The 16,921-nt window shown below is 35.1% G+C and overlaps 1 protein-coding gene across 2 annotated transcripts in view; it reads left to right on the forward strand.

Moving 5' to 3' along the window:
- The window catches only part of Col4a1 (Collagen type IV alpha 1), a 250,469-nt gene extending 234,395 nt beyond the window's left edge, over positions 1-16,074 (forward strand). For both annotated transcript variants that reach the window (XM_067118819.1, XM_067118825.1), the window contains 6 exons: positions 1,117-1,258; positions 5,165-6,150; positions 10,165-10,366; positions 10,805-10,976; positions 12,422-12,536; positions 14,787-16,074. In XM_067118819.1, the coding sequence (XP_066974920.1) occupies positions 1,117-1,258; positions 5,165-6,150; positions 10,165-10,366; positions 10,805-10,976; positions 12,422-12,536; positions 14,787-15,041 (1,872 nt within the window). In that variant the 3' untranslated portion in view covers positions 15,042-16,074. The remainder of the gene's footprint in view (positions 1-1,116; positions 1,259-5,164; positions 6,151-10,164; positions 10,367-10,804; positions 10,977-12,421; positions 12,537-14,786) is intronic.
- Positions 16,075-16,921: the final 847 nt, after the last annotated feature.

Consider the following 16,921-nt stretch of genomic DNA (forward strand, 5'->3'; position numbering starts at 1 on the left):
CCTATAAAACATATACCTAAGCTGTGAATTTTTATATGTAAATAAACAAGGGTCATCATGAAACTTTGTGCATAAGCTATGAAAACTTTGTCAGTAGGTAGCAGCAGTACTAATTTATTCTTAAGGTCACAAACACGATCATGAATTAACAATAGGATAGTCCAGATTAGACAGTTAAGGGAAAAACTGAGATTGAGATCTGTCTTTTGTACCCAATTAGGCAATGTTAGTGATACTGTACTTGCCAATAGCTTGGTTTAATGTAATCTTAGATGAATTATAAGATGGTCCAGGTTTTACAGTTATTTTGGGGAAAATCTTAGATTTCTGTAGCAAAACTATTAATTATTGTCTCATATACATATCTCAAAAGTGAATGCATTGATGTTTTGCACAACGCTTGCATTAAATATGGTTTCCATATAACATAAATAATTATGATTCCCCGCTACCTAAAAGCTGAGAAAGTGATTACTACCAATGCAGTACAGGGGGAGTGGCTGTGCCTTAAGTGAAAAATAGTTAAACTTTGGTATACACATCAGTTATCTTTGAATGTAATGAAAATTGAAAAATACTTAAGCAATTCAGAAAGTCATTTTTCTATCCTGGCATTTCTCCAATTACACAAAAGTTAATTGAGATGCTGTACAAGGTCTTAGATACAGAAACACCTCATGGATATCACATTGATTTAGTAAGAGCATTAGTGATCGAATGCAGCAGTCAAAATGTGCAGCCCAAACTGCATGTGATGTCATAAACACTGAAATGACCAAGCCCCACAATCATTATTCCTCAGGCATCTATATAAATATTATAAATAAGTGGGTTGTCTAAACATCATAAAGCTAATGTATTTAGTCATTTCATGTAAGATGATGTTGAGGTTTTACCTTGCTTATTATAATGTAATTGAAGTTGAACTTTTGATTGCTGACTGGGTTTTTTACAATCTAAAATTTATTTTGTATCCATATTGATGTTTTTGAATGTGCAGTAAAAATTTCAGTAGTTGATATTGTAAGAGGACATTAATATTTGAATTTGGGGGTCCCATGCATTTGAAATATTATTTAGGTTCATTTTCATGTTTACTCAAGGCTGACATTTCAGGGTTTGCGAGGCTTACCAGGGTCACCTGGAGATGACTGTAACCCGATTCCAGGACCACCAGGACCTGAAGGACAACCTGGACAGAAAGGAAATCCAGGCTTTAATGGACGTGATGGTGAAAAAGGTTTATCTGGAAATCCAGGTAAGGTCTCTTATAATACTCTACAATGCCAAATTTAATTACATATCACGTTCTTTTAGCAGCAAATATGCAGTTACTGTGAACTTTCCTTAATAGTCTTTAAGTACTAAACGTGGCTTTTCTTTTATAGAATGTATGGAGGAACCTTTAGTTTCTCATAGAAGGTTATTATACTACCTTTTGAATAACCTTTTTCCTGAAGAAAACCACTTTGCTGAAACTGTAGGGTTTGAGTTGTGTTTGTGATTTGAGTTTACAGTATTTCTATTATTTCATTTTCTAAAATCTTGTGCCATAAGATGGATAACCCAAGATGTGTAGGGGAAAGGGTATAATAATTTTTCTACAGGTCATGCAGTTTTGATATAAACATTGTTTCCTTGAGTATTCCAAAATTTGTTTTTGCAGTACCCAAGAACCACTTGAAATTCGTGTCATTCTCATGGTTAACCACCTTCAGTACATTACTTTTCAGGTTCTTTTGTAACAGATTGTTCTTCAGATTCTGGTTTGTTTGAAATGCGTAATATTCCCGTTTTAGTAATTAACTGAAGCCGCTGTGTCACGACTTTAGGTAGCTTTGTCATCTTTGGTGACACAATTAGTTGCCTAATGTAATGATGTCTATGTCAGCCAGTGTTCCAACACCCTAGGCTGTGTCGTAGCCTATGCACCATGCCCTTTGATTTAGGGTTTGTTTCCCTGCATGAGGGTACTCACATGTCAGCCTTCTTGCTTCTGCTTGTTTCTGTACAGTATCTTGATTCCATAAGCAGAGATTTGTATTAGTTTGATAGAATCTGGAATAGGCCTTGTTTGTATAACTATCCAGTTATTGCATTCCTCCTGTGTGGAAGCTATATTTCTAGCTTTTTGACCAGCTTCTTTTACATCAGTTATCTTTCCCCCCATCTCTTTTGGTGTTCATGTTCCTTCTCTATCAGTGACTTCTGCAGTTCTCCCCCGAGTTTCTTCTCTTTAGCAGTAAGTTATGGTATTACAGGTTTTGCTGATATTTTAGCCCTTCATGTCTTTTCTCTCCATTTTCCAGTCATTCTCTTATTCATTCCTAACTGCAAATTGCACTTTTTTGACGATCTGTGATGGAAAGAATGCATCTGAACTGGTAACTCAAAATACACTGTATTATAAAGTTTGTTGCCTTCTAGTCATATTTATGCATAGTTTTAACTACTATCCCATGTAGTTCTTCTATTTTGTTTAATAAGAATAAACTTCAGCTTCCCTTCTGGCAAGATTTGAATACTGTACTCAGGTTTCCATAAACTTTTGACAGAGATGATTTTGTTCTTATTACCAGTTCTGCTTTTATAGATTGTTGTAATGACAAGCTTTTCCTCCTCCCTCTTGATAAAGCTTTATAGTGGCTTTATCTGCTACATAAAATAATTTTCTATCCTGGCACTTGTCTAATTACACGCCTACATATCTGGGTTTTCGTTCGCCCAGCTTTAGATGCTTGTTGATTTTTTTCTTTCATTATTATTATTTGCATTATAAACCTCAAAATACAGTATTCATTCTTAAATATCAGTATTGATACATGACATATACGTGGACTGTAATGGTATTCATGATTATTATTCATTTATTTCTGTATTAGTGGTGAATATATATCAATTAATGTACTTATTGACTAATTTATTTGGCTTGCCCATGTCCACAGAAATCAGGCCTTTGAAATTGTGAGTTTGAGCAACAGTAAATTCCTATGAATAGAAGAGTCAGCTTATAATAATGTTAATAAAATAACTATTAATTATTTTGTTTAGTAAAAGTAAATAGCAAAAGTATACTGGAAAAATTACCAAGCTGCTTAGTTGAGCACACCAGTTATTGTTTACAGGTAATTATTCTTTAATGCTTACGCAGGCAAAATGAGTGCACATTTAGCTTGTCATTGCAACTCTTCTACACAGTTGGAGGGATTTCAATCAAAATTACAGTAATGGTAGACCATTATACATACTTGCACATGGAAGTAGATTGTTCCTTCTCTGTCTGTCTGGTCAGTGCTGTTATGTATAGCTTGTTTTTGCATTTCCTCCTACAAAGTTGACAGGATTGCAGTCTAACTTTGTACAAAGTAAACCATCGAGAATAGATGTCCATGAAGATCATCTGTCAGTCCTTCCAACACCTTGTCTGTAAGACATGCCTGTTCATTGCAACTTTTGTGCTGTTAAATGAGATTTTAACCAAATTTACTACAGTACTACAAAGGTAGACCATCATGCACAGATGCTCATCGGGGCAGATGTGTCAGTTACAATTATCTTTCCATTGCAGCTCTTAAATGGTTGAAGGGGTTAAAATCAAACCTATTACAAGGGTAGACATCAACCCCAGAAATGCAGGGGAGATCGTCCACCTGCTTCTCAATCGCTGTGTCTGTCATACTTGTCGTGTCATGCATCTCCTATTACACAGTCATAGGGATTTCAACCGAACTTTGCATGAAGGTAGATCATCATATATAGATGCACACGAAGAAGGATTGGTCTATTTATTGGTGTGTAGTACACTTTTCTCGCCTTCACAATTCTGAAAGTTGATTCGAATTCTTAATATTTTTCTGTATTTCTTGAAATGTGATGCTGATGCAACATTTCCATGAAATTATTCTTTTTATCATTTTCCAAATTCTGCTGATATTCTCGCAGTGTATGTGTTAATGTTTTCCTTGTTTGAAAGCTATGACAACTTTGCAGTTGACCATTAAGATAATAAGAGTAGAAGAAATAATATTGCACGTCAAAGGGAATGGAAAGTGTTCACTTCCACTCAGGATTCATAGATTGATGTCAGTTAAGGAAACAAAAGTGTTGAAATAATTAGGGCAACTAATGTGTTTCAGTTTGGCAAGTTTCAGTTCATGATGATACCCTGTTATTAAGACCAAGCAAATGAACTGGCATGTTAACATCTTTCCAAGTTTCCTTTATTTTTAAATTTAAAATATATGGAAGCTTCTTAAAAGATATGAGAACTTGCATGGCAAACAGTAACATATGGTATTTTCAAACAGTGGTCATCTTGTAAATAAATTTTCACTGAAATGTAACCTTTAAGTCTCGAGATACAACAGATTTTTGTTCCAAGTCTAATGAATCTGCAGATGGTTTGTTACATAGCAGTTGGCCCCCTGAGACTTGATCTGAATATATAATTGCTTTTTCCCAGAAAAATAAGTGATTGAATGATACCTCATGAAAAGATATCCCCTGGAAAAGTATGGCTGGTACTTGTTATTAATAAAAGGGGTAAAGTGAAAAAAGGAGTGGAGGATATATTCTGAATACCCAAGGTGAATTTTGGCTCACTTGATCTGCCAATTTAAAGGAAAAGTTCAGATTTCTTTAGTAACAGAGATATACCTTTTCCAAATTCTGGCTCACGTGTATTGCTTAAATTATTAGGTGTTAAGTTCTATATTTTATCTCTCTAATGCAAAGAGTAGCATCATTTAAGCCTGTGAACCACTTTTCATTAGCAACATATCTCTTTTATAGTTTATAATTCTTTCATGCTTTATATTATATACAGTATGTTTTTCCTTATATTTCTTGTAAATTACTGGATTGCTTTCCCTGTTGGAGCCCTTGGGATTTTAGTATTATTATCAACTAGTTGATAATAACAACGTTGGCATATATTCTGAAATGTTATGTAGGTGAGATCCTTGTGGTTTTGTATTTAGGAGTTTTAAATTGATTTTTCTATTTAAAACTTTTATCTTCATTATTTATGTAGTTTTTATCTTCATTGTTTATGTAGCAATGATGTCCATTACTATGGTTTATTGATGTTAAGGTCAGTCCATTTTGAAATAAATATTTTTTTCAGATGATCCTGTAACTTTCTGAAATAATTCTTATATTTCAGGTTTCCCTGGAAGAGATGGATTACCAGGTGCTCCAGGTTCCAAGGGTAACCCAGGACCCCCTGGCTTACCAGGTCCTCCAGGTTTTAAAGGCGAACCAGGATTTCCTGGAGCCAAGGGTAATCCAGGTTTACGTGGAACAGATGGTCCCCCAGGCCTGAGAGGTGATAAAGGTAACCAAGGATTGCCTGGTGCCCCTGGACTTCCTGGGGTTAATGGTGCTAAGGGTGATAAAGGCAATGCTGGCCCAAGTGGACCTCCTGGTGTCCCAGGTATAACAATGAAGGGAGAAAAGGGTCTTCCAGGACTTCCAGGTAAACCTGGTCGGAATGGAATAGATGGAGAAAGAGGAGCTAAGGGAGACATGGGTTTCCCTGGGTTACCTGGTCAACGAGGTCCTCCTGGTGATCCCGGTATTCCAAGTGCTAAGGGAGACAAAGGTAATGCAGGATTTCCAGGGCAGCCTGGTCCACCTGGTCAAGATGGTAGGCCAGGAATTATAGGTGAGAAAGGCTTGCCTGGGCCACCCGGTGAGAGAGGTACTCCTGGGCAGTCGGGTCCTCCTGGACCATTTGGCCCTAAAGGTAATCCAGGTCTTCCAGGACCCCCAGGTTTACCTTGTCCTCCAGGTTCTAAAGGCGAGAAGGGTAATGCAGGGCTGCCTGGATTGCCAGGACCAAAAGGCATAAGAGGTCCCAAAGGATTTGATGGGTTACCAGGGATAGCTGGAAACCCAGGAATCCCTGGTGTAAAAGGAGAACCAGGATTACCAGGTACTAATGGTCGCCCTGGTCTCCCTGGACCGAAGGGTCAAAGAGGTTTACCAGGACCACAAGGACCTGTTGGACCAGTTGGTCCAGAGGGAAGTCCTGGCATGCCGGGCATGCCTGGCATTAAAGGTGATCGTGGTTTTGATGGACTGCCAGGACCAGAGGGACCTGTAGGAATGAAAGGAGATCGTGGATTTGATGGTCCATCGGGTATCCCCGTAAGTATGCTTTAGGTTTTATATTCTTCATTTCATTTAAATATAGTCATGTACTTATGATTTTTTATTAATATGGACAACAATTTCTTATTGTGTACTTGCAAGAATTAGTTTGAAAATCTTCAAAATTTTACTATAATACTGTATGTACTGTAATTGGTTATGTCCCATTCAGTTAGTAGAAGTGAAGTATATCAATAACTCTCCAAGATTACCTTTCTTGTTTTTACTTCCATTCTTTTTGTCAACTAAAGTACAGCCAGGCTCAGAAATGATGTGACATGACTGCGTAGGATTACATTCAAAATTCCTTAATTGGCAACCTAAAATGCTGCACGTTTATCTTTTATTTCAATGCAAAAAGCCGATTATTTCATAAAATAAGGCCATAATATGTTTCAGAAAAGTGAAATTTGTCTTATACAGTACAGGTTGGCCATCACTAATCCGGCATCATTGGGACCTAGAGGGTGCCGGATTAGCCATTTTGCCGGATTAGCCATTTTGCCGGATTAACCATTTATTAGGCTAGAATACACGAAACCCAGTAGCTAAGCACCTCATCCTAGAATTAAAATATCCCATAAATCAGTACAAGTTGGTTAATAAAGAAAAGACAATTATCAAATACAGGTAGTGCTCGAGTTACGATAATTAGACTTACGATATTTCGAGTTTACAATGGGGTTAGCAATTAATACCAACGAAAATATTTAGGAAATATTTTTAGATTTCGCATGGCGCAGGCAGCGAGAGACACCAACTTCTTTTCCTCCATCTCTTTATTCCATCTGCTAGTTAAAAGGTAAAAGAGAATGATAAAAGTATTGTTAGTAACGTTATACTCTTGCGTAAATGCGTGCGTGCCATAAACAACCGAGCGGGAAACTGTTGTTTTGCTAATAATCGTCCCGGATAACAACTGTTATGCTTGTATTTCAACCATCATACGGTTAAACAATTACTGTAGTTATGTTACAAATGATGTTAAGTACAGTACAATAGGACTGATATATTTTTTACACTATACCCTCATTCGCTTTGGAGAAACGATATACTGCTGCAGTAACTTTATGCTGCAATTTGTAGCTGAAGCTGAGGAAGCAATGTTCAAGCTGCTAGTGACTATAGATTATCGTGCATCGGCAACATGGATGAAACTTGACTGTAAATAAAATTGGAGAGAATGTATTTTAATCAAAACTACTGGGCATGAAAGAATACAAATTACTGCTGTTTTCACGCCGATAACAGATAAATAAGTAAAGCTCGTATTATGATGAAATCAGAAAATAGCGAACAAAATCTTGATTTTTTCTTACACAAAACAAACATGCCCCAAAACGGCCAGCCGCGATTCCATAAGCGTCACATATTAACGAAAAAATAGCTAAATTAATTTCACAACGAAATGTATTTAAGTTATATTTCGATTTAAAAACATTTCGCATAACGAAAAATATCCTTGTCCCAGATAAAAAAAGTATCTCTTCATTTACGCTTACTAGAAGCAAGAAAAGCTCGCTGAACTGAGTTAAATGCGGCGAAATAAACACCGCGTTATCGATTCCAAAAACAAAACATTGATTGCAATTTATAATAAAAAAGCAATATGAGAATATACGCAATTGGATACAATGTAGTAAAGCATAACTTTTTAAAAGATCCATGAAAAAGGTGCACATTCGTTATGTTGATGTTTGTATAATACTGTTAATATGTGAATAGAGTTTAGTATAATGTAGGCTAGGCCACCGTATATGTAGCCTATACGATATACCATAGCGTAGGCCAAAAGACAATAATAAATGTAAAAAATGGAACAGCAAAAGCATGCCTGTGTTTACAAACACCTCCAGTTTGTTGAGGCAGCACACTGCGCCACCAAATCGAAGCGGCCAGCGAGCGAGTTAGCGCAGCGACCTGGGAAATTTGAAAATTAGCGCGGAAACAGAAATTACTGTAGCCGAAATTTGTGCCGGATTACTGATTGTTCCGGACTACTGATTGCCGGATTAGTGATGGTCAACCTGTATATCAAAACTGTAAGAAAATATCGCCTATAACCAAATTTCAGAAAAACAGTGACGAAACATTTTCAAAACTTTTGTCCACTCATTGCCAATGTGTTAAAAAAAGTCTTTATCAAGCCTAGGTTCAAATGTTTAAATGATAAGAAAATTCATAAAAAATTTTCATAACATTATGATATTGGCTTTGATTGCAACCATAAATTTTTTTAATAATTTATTCCTATTTGAATATTTTTACCCCTCAACACTAAAAAAAAAATATAAATAAATAAATACAAAAGTATTTACTGTAGCTAAAATGCATCCGCTGATATCAAGGGGTGGGCAGGGCCTGTGTGATGTGACCACTCGAGTGGTGGCAACATGAACCACCTGGAACATACGTCTACAATGAATACTGTAGAGGCAGTGAGATAATCTTGAAAATGTTATTTTATATTTATTATAGGGATAGTTGCATTGTCATAAAAATAATGTTGTGTTATATTTCTTAACCACTTCAAAAATAATGGTTTATTAGCAAATATTCACCTATGCAGTTACACTTATGTTAATGCCAAGATTTGTCCTAAGCCTAGTATGTTAGTTTTCTTTACCTGCTAAAAATACATTACACCTAGCAATTGCATTTCTATATTAACAATTTCTAGCCAGAAAGCATGTGAAGTTAACTATACATTCTTGTACATGAAGGAATCAATTATACGCCAAAAGCAAACAGAAGGACTTTCAAGAAAATAACATTCTTCATCAGTTAAGAAAAAAAGGTGTTACATAATCCTCTGCATTATTACTAATAAATATTTAGATTAATAGCTGTCTTCTTGATATAATCTAGAGAATCATCATCTTTTATTCGTCAAAGAAATACTGTACTCTAAAAGGAAATCCTTTAGTAAACGGGATTACATCAGAGAAAACTCAGATTATTTTCGTTAGGCCTATAAATCATTTCGCAACATACAGACAGTTTGAACGTAGCCTAAAACTTCAGAATTCAAAGAAAACTTTTTGTAATTCACATTCCTATTTTGAACATTTTTTTTATGACTGTTAAGCTTATTAGGTCTACCGTAATAAGTTGGAAAGGCAGTTATGAAGACCACTTCAAGAAGCAAGTTAGCACTCTGGCAGTGACTAGATTGTTAACCTTATCAGACTGTGCTTTTACCTAAACAGTGTTAAAACAAATTAATTCATGTCACATAGATTACAAATTATATCAATGCATGAAAGAAATCACATCCACTTGCCCATAAGGAAAATAGTGTTAGTTGTGAATTTGCAAACTTATTGACATTTATGTCATTGGAAGTAAAAAAAAAGTTTATCACTACTTAGCAACGTTACACTGAGTCTGAGATTTTGGACGATACAAATGAATCAATTTTGAGCATGACTGTACAATTTTGCTATGTCAACTGTTAAAGGTATAAATTACATATTTCCATGTTAGACCAATTCCTAAGTACAATTTTCATCTGATTACAAGAAAAGGTTGAATATGTGTATACACATTATATTTTTCTGCTACATTATTTTTATTAGTTACTGTCAATATGTATTATACAAGATAATTTTTTCTTTCTGTATGCATATTCGCTACATTATTTTTATTAGTTACTGTCAATATGTATTGTACAAGACAATTTTTTCTTTCTGTATGCATATTCGCTTAACTGACACTCCTTTGCCTACAAAGGTGTTCTGCAATGGTAACTCTCTAATAATTTTATACAGTAGTTATTTACATTGAAATACAACCCTTTGGTATTTGGCCTTATTACTGTATGCAGTATAAATAATGTGCTGAGTTTATTAACCATGAAAAGATCTGAGTTTAATCTACAATACATATTTAATATACCGTAGCTCGGAATCTAGGACCTTTTGAGATTCATGTCATTACCATGACATATGAATTGAAAACTTACTGTACTGTACTACATACATATTTATTTACAAAAACAAACACTTTTAGGGACAACCTGGTCTCAATGGAAGAAAAGGAGAGCCTGGTAGAAGTTGTGAAGCAGAGCAGCAGTTCTATTCTGGAACATTGGTAGTGCGTCATTCACAAACAACGACAGTTCCTTCATGTGAAGACGGCCATAATAGGCTATGGGAAGGTTTCTCCTTGTTATATATGGAAGGAAATGAAAAGGCACACCACCAAGATTTAGGTAAGGACAGTCACAAGCCCTTACAATCGGGGGGCCTTGGCTCTATTAATCCGGATAAGTGAGAGATTACTTATGTGCAATTGTTGTTTGATAATTACGTATATCCAAGGCTTATGTCTGTGCCATACCTACCGTAATAACAAATAAGATTCATTTAGCCATTTCAGATTTAAAGTTTTTGGTCTAATTTTGGTACTGTACATCCCTAGTTGATTAGATGCCCCAAACAAATTTTTTAAAATTCAGTATAAGAAGTGCTCTAACATTAATTGTTGATGATTAATGCTAAAGAGAAATTAATATTAATTTAGAGCCCTTACACAGGTTTCACTTAAATTTTATACAATACAATCATTTTCAGTGCAAGTGACAACTGCATTAAGTACAGTACATTATGCATAACATATTTTAACCTTGATAAAATAATTTTTTCAACAGGTTTAGCTGGCTCATGTGTTAGAAGATTCAGTACCATGCCATTTATGTTCTGTGATTTTAACAACGTCTGCAATTATGCATCTCGCAATGATAAATCTTACTGGCTATCAACTAATGATCCCATACCAATGATGCCTGTTGCTGACACAGCAATCAGACCATACATATCAAGGTAAATCTTACAAGAATCTTTTGCTTTCAGTATATTATTGCAGTTAGGGTAATTGATACATGCTGTAGTATTCATCTTTCAGGCATGACAGTAAGTTCCTACACAGCAAGTAAACATGCACTTACCATTCCTGCAGAACTCAAGGCAGTCATTTTGGAACTGACACTTTTAAGAAAAAGATCAGTGTGAATGCAAAGTTATTAGCCTAAGTTGGATAAGACGAAATGGTTGTGTACCTAAGAACCGAAAATGAAGTTGGTCAACCCTGGAAGACTTCTTTATCAGGATTTTGTAAAGGATCCTTTGCATTTAAGGATTTTTTCCAGGAGACTCATCAAGTATCTATACTTTCCCTTCCAGATTCAGCAGCTTGAAGGGTGGATGTCTTGTGGCACACCCTTAGGATTTTCTGATAATTTTAATCTTTTGAGATCTACATTCAACAACCTCAAAGGCCACTGGTGCTTTATGGGTTAAAGGGTCAGGGGTGGGCTGTGGTTAAATCTGTCTTGGGGGCTGTTGCGATTGGTCCATTAAAACAAGGGTCTTAGGGTGGCTAAACTCTGTTGTATGATCTGTTTGTGGCATTTTGACAATATCAATGGAATTAGCGAACAACTGATTTATACCTAATTAAATATTCAGTTCAAGTAGAAATTAATGCTATGATTTCAAATGAGATCTTATGGTTCCCGTATTGATATACATCTTTTTCCTGTTTTGTTGTTGGTTGCTCTGACAAATGTTAGTAAATACAGTATATTGCTTTCACATAAACCATGTTTGCACTCTTTGAATAGCTTGAGATGGACTAGTCTTTTGTTTATTTATTTAAGAATAAAGTACCTGAGCAAGGGAGAGAGGAAAAAGAAATGGTGACAGAATGTAGAAACAAAGGAAAACCAAAAAGTCCTTTAGAAAAACAAATTAAGACGGGGAATGGGAAAATGACAGGGACATAAAAAATGTAGTGAAAAAAGGGGCTAATTACAGCAGGTAACATACCAGGTCATTTCGCCTGAAGGCAAATGTAGCAAAGAATAGATTTAGGTATCTAAAGAAATATTTTTTCTGTCAGAAGATTAGTAGTAGCCTTGCACATGTGCATCATGGATCCACATGTCCCCGACAGTTAACTGCTTCATTTTTTGTCTGTTGCCCTGTCTATGGATCAGTAGAATTTCCCACATTTTGGCTTTTGTCAGGATTGCTTAATATCAGCTGGAATGCTACATTGGAAGAAAATATGACTATGTTCAGAAAATAGGACCATATACCTATATTTTTCTATAGTCATAAAACTAACCAATTTGGAAAATATTTACTTATTTAAATACTATATGAGCAGGTATGAGTAGAATTTTGAAAGTATTTATGATTGATAGTTTTCATCCAGTTGTCAACAAATATGAGAATAGGTGTTTTATCTAAATATTTATTTGCAGGTGTGTGGTGTGTGAAGCACCTTCAAATGTAATTGCAGTTCACAGCCAGTCTCTAAATGTTCCACAGTGTCCAGTTGGATGGTCAGGCATGTGGATTGGTTACTCGTTTGTCATGGTATGTATTCCTGGGCTTTCTTTGTTGTCCCTTGTTTTTTCAAAGGTCAGAAGTTCCAATCCCCAGGTAAATTTGAAAATATATAAATAAGTACAACTCACTTTGAAAATTAGGTAAAAAGCTATACACCACTATATAATATACTAGCCTTTGTTGATAAATTGGCCCTTTAAAATGTAGACACCATTAATTTTAAACTGAACACAACAATGCATATGAGCTCAATAAAAGCTACTGTATCAACTTAATGTATGGCACTCGTTGGGTGACCTAGTTCGAGCATGTGCTATATGTTTTGATAATGTATGGTACCTAGCATTAACCAAAACAGAAATACAAGAAATCTTCATTTGTTCCCTCTTCTAGTGACAATTCTGTAAATTACTAATATTTTAAATAAGAAACAAGCAATGTGAGAAATATGTTATTCATTTTACAAAAATCCGTATGTAAGGTGTTTGTGTGTGCATTACTGTATATGTACTGTATTAGTATCTGTACCTTAGTAACCAGTAAGACATTTAACAAACCAAGTAGTACTCCAATTAACATAAGTTAAAAAATAATTGAATGAAACACTTCATAAGGGTATAATGAAAACTAAAACTATTTTGATGAATGTCTGTGCATGTGTGTTATGTGTTTCGACAGTGTAAGGTGCACTGTTATCTATCAGCAACCTCTAGGTCACACAAAAACACAACATGAATACTACATACAATATATCTGTTCCCTAAACAAGAGAGTATAACAAGACAACCAAATCATCCCACAGATGTTAATGATTTCAAAATGGAAATGGCAGCAGCTAGGGTATCTATATTATAGATTCATTAGGGAGATTGCCACCACAGTACCATCTAAAAGGTAAATAACTCCTTGCTGAAAGCCTCTGATCCCCAGGAGAGGCATAGTTTTTCCTCCTCTCAGAAATTAATAGAAACATTTTCCTAGCTTCATAGGCAACTTTGTATCTTTATTATTTTTTTGCATTCTCTCTTTTTCTACTTTTTACATATGTATGTAGTACATTTTATTTTGTGGAGTCTGTTTTAAATTATGCCATTGGAGTAGACCTTTAATAACTACTGTGCAGGATTTGGACTGAATACCCTTTTGAGATCATTGTTATGGAACTAAAGGTAGGTGTTTGCTTTCCAAAATGAGACCCTACCAGATAGAGAACCCATTCCTGATTTTTATAGCTATGTCAGAAAGAACTGTTGAATTGTAAGAACTCCTTAGAAATCCTATATTTATCAAAGTTAATGAGGAAAAAATTTTGCCCTAGCTTCACTACAAAGAGTAAAAGTCCCTAGCCAGGCATAAGCCATGGTTAATTAAGCTTCTTCCATACTCTGAGGCTGCACCCAGTTGATATCATATACTACATTTAGTTATAGCTATGAGAGAAAACTCCCATGCACTTGGATGACTTTATGGTATAATGTGCTGTAGGACCTTTGAAAAAAGGTAGCTTTCTAGTAAGGAGGCATAACTGTCAATACTGAGACATTAAATTCTCAATTTATTTCCAACTATTCTGGTCTGACCACTACATCAGTCAAGTCTTCATACAGGACCCTTCAATGAGAAGCTTTTTTTAAAAATATTTTGGAACTATTTTTGAAATTTCTTGATTTCTGGCTCTAAAAAGTTGAATACTATAAGGTCTTTAATGGGAGTTTCATGGACATTGGTTATTCTTTCAACCTTAATAATGTCACACTCATGGCTCTAGTCATTTTAGTAGATGATGTGCAGAAAATGGGCCAGCTAATCTCCAGGTTACTTGATGGCTCTATCACAGGACAGCATCTTGCCTGATGGTGTGATGATTAGTGTATAATGCACTTAAGATCATCAAATGTGGCCTCCCTACGACATTTTGGGATCAAAATGCTTACCTTATAGTAAATGACTGGTGCAGTGTATAAAAATTTTATTAGTTTGAAAATCAAAGTACAGTACCATGATCACATACATACGAGTATGTACTTGAATAATAATACAGCCTGTTATTTTATAAATCTATTGTACTAAAACAAACTTCTGAATGTCAGATTTACGAAAAAGTTTCGTGAGTGATAAAGAACTTGATGCTTCAAAAACTTTCGTGCAAAAAAAAAAAAATTATTTTTATTCCTTTATGGAGAAAGGTATGTAATTGTGTTAATTTAAGGGAGTCATTGAAACTATAATTTACTGTAAATACAATATGTTATTCTAAATTACTTTTGTTTTTTACAGCATACAGCAGCTGGAGCAGAAGGTGGAGGACAGTCACTCAGTAGCCCTGGTTCTTGCCTTGAAGATTTCAGAGCTACTCCATTTATTGAGTGCAATGGTGCTAGAGGGACTTGTCATTACTTTGCTAACAAATTCAGTTTTTGGTTAGCCACTATTGAGGAGAGAGACCAATTTTCTAGACCAGTTTCAGAAACTCTTAAAGCTGGTAATTTGCGTACTAGAGTATCGAGATGCCAGGTGTGCATCAAAAACTAGATGGTTTTGGGAAAACGTAGTGATAACACACTTTTAACATAAACGAAAAAAAAAAAATATCTTTACAAGTGTGTATTTGGCCCTTTTAGGCCATAATTGATAAATGACTTTTCAGTGTCTAGTCTTTGTGGCTTCCTTTTGGGATCTACGAAGTTCATCGTTACCAAGAAATCATCATCTGATCACCACCCAAAAGTTGTAGTTTTAATATGCCTAAAATATGTAACTGTGTGTATTGTAAGAATCCGGGCCTTCTTTTTGATGTTTTCCTACATTCGTTTCAAGTACATCAGTTATATGCTCAAATGGGTACTTGATATGTCCACAAGGTGCTTCTGATCAAGTGAAATTGATCTATCTCGAAGATTCTGCCATTATTCTGTTTATTTATTTTCACCAAATGTATATCGCTGGATAATGAACTGCACAATGTAGCAAGGTATCTTAATTTAAATAAGGATCAGGTATCATTCCCATCTGGTTAGTGTGATGTGGTGAAATTTTTTTGTAATTTTTTTTGTAATTTTTCAATTCACTGTAGTGTAAAGTTGTGATAATCTGTAATCAGAGAGAGATATATATGAAATTTATAGGTTTACTGAATATACTTGATCTTTGATATTTGGTATTTGTTGCCTGTATATGTGTTTTTGTTTATATATTCACAGAATCATTAGATATTTATAAATTTCATAGCTGTAGAATATATTTTTTTTTCAAAAAGTCTATGTGGTGCTAGATATTAAGAACTAGAATGTAGGCACATCCCTAAAGGATTTGTCAGGATTACACTGCCATATCAAAAATCTTGTTAGATTTTTGTTGTACTTTTAGATAAAGTTATATTTCGTTTTCCTAGGCACTTTTATTGTTAGTCTGTTATAATTGTGGTATTTCCATACATAAAAATACCATAGTTATACCAGAATACATTAGATTTTATCTGCAAATATTTTTCTGCTCATACTCATTTTCAACCTGTCACTGCCATTTTTCTTATAAAATTTAAATAAAATTTTCTTCCCTCTTCCTATTGCTTTATGTTTTGTATTTGTGATACCTACCACACTGTGTCACTTAACCTGAACGGATTTATCGTTAAAAATCATGTAATGTACTTGAACTGTGTCATAAAACCATTTGTTAATTGGGTAGTTCTGCTAATAAGTTCAATTAAATGGCCTACAACACATTTGCAGTTCATGAATCTACTTAACTACAAAACAAAAAAAAAAGGGGGAACAGTGCTTTGAGAAACCTTAGAGTGGTAACAGTCAAATTGAAATCAAGTTTGATGAAAATCATAGTTAAGGGCCAGGTTACAATTCCTGATGGCTGAAATGCACATTGCCCACCAACCGAAAGCAATGTCTTTTTACAAAAAAGTATGAGCAATTATCTTGGCATTATTATAAGGTACTGTGAGCTAAATACAGCATTTACTCCTAAATGGTAAGCACAGGACTTATAAAAGTGAAAAGCCTAACATATGGGAATCTATAAGAGGAAGTGGAATTCGGTGAAAAGCAAGACATGAACAGAACCTCAAGTTGAAATTGGAACAAGCGTGCACAAAATAGGTATGACTTGGTGTTAACTTCAGAAGCAGTGTATGGTACTGTAACATTATCACTTGACCCCGTAGGGGACTTAGCGTCGTCGGTGCACCTCACGGGGTCCACCGTTGGCATTACTAAAGGTTCTTTGCAGCGTCCCTTTGGCCCCTAGCTGCAACCCCTTTCATTCCTTTTACTGTACCTCCATTCATATTATCTTTCTTCCATCTGGCTATCCACCTTCTCCTGACAATTATTTCATAGTGCAACTGCGAGGTTTTCCTCCTGTTACACTTGCAAACCTAACTACTATGAATTTCCTTT

The sequence above is a fragment of the Macrobrachium rosenbergii genome, chromosome 2, assembly GCF_040412425.1.
Source record: "Macrobrachium rosenbergii isolate ZJJX-2024 chromosome 2, ASM4041242v1, whole genome shotgun sequence".
NCBI lineage: Eukaryota > Metazoa > Arthropoda > Malacostraca > Decapoda > Palaemonidae > Macrobrachium > Macrobrachium rosenbergii.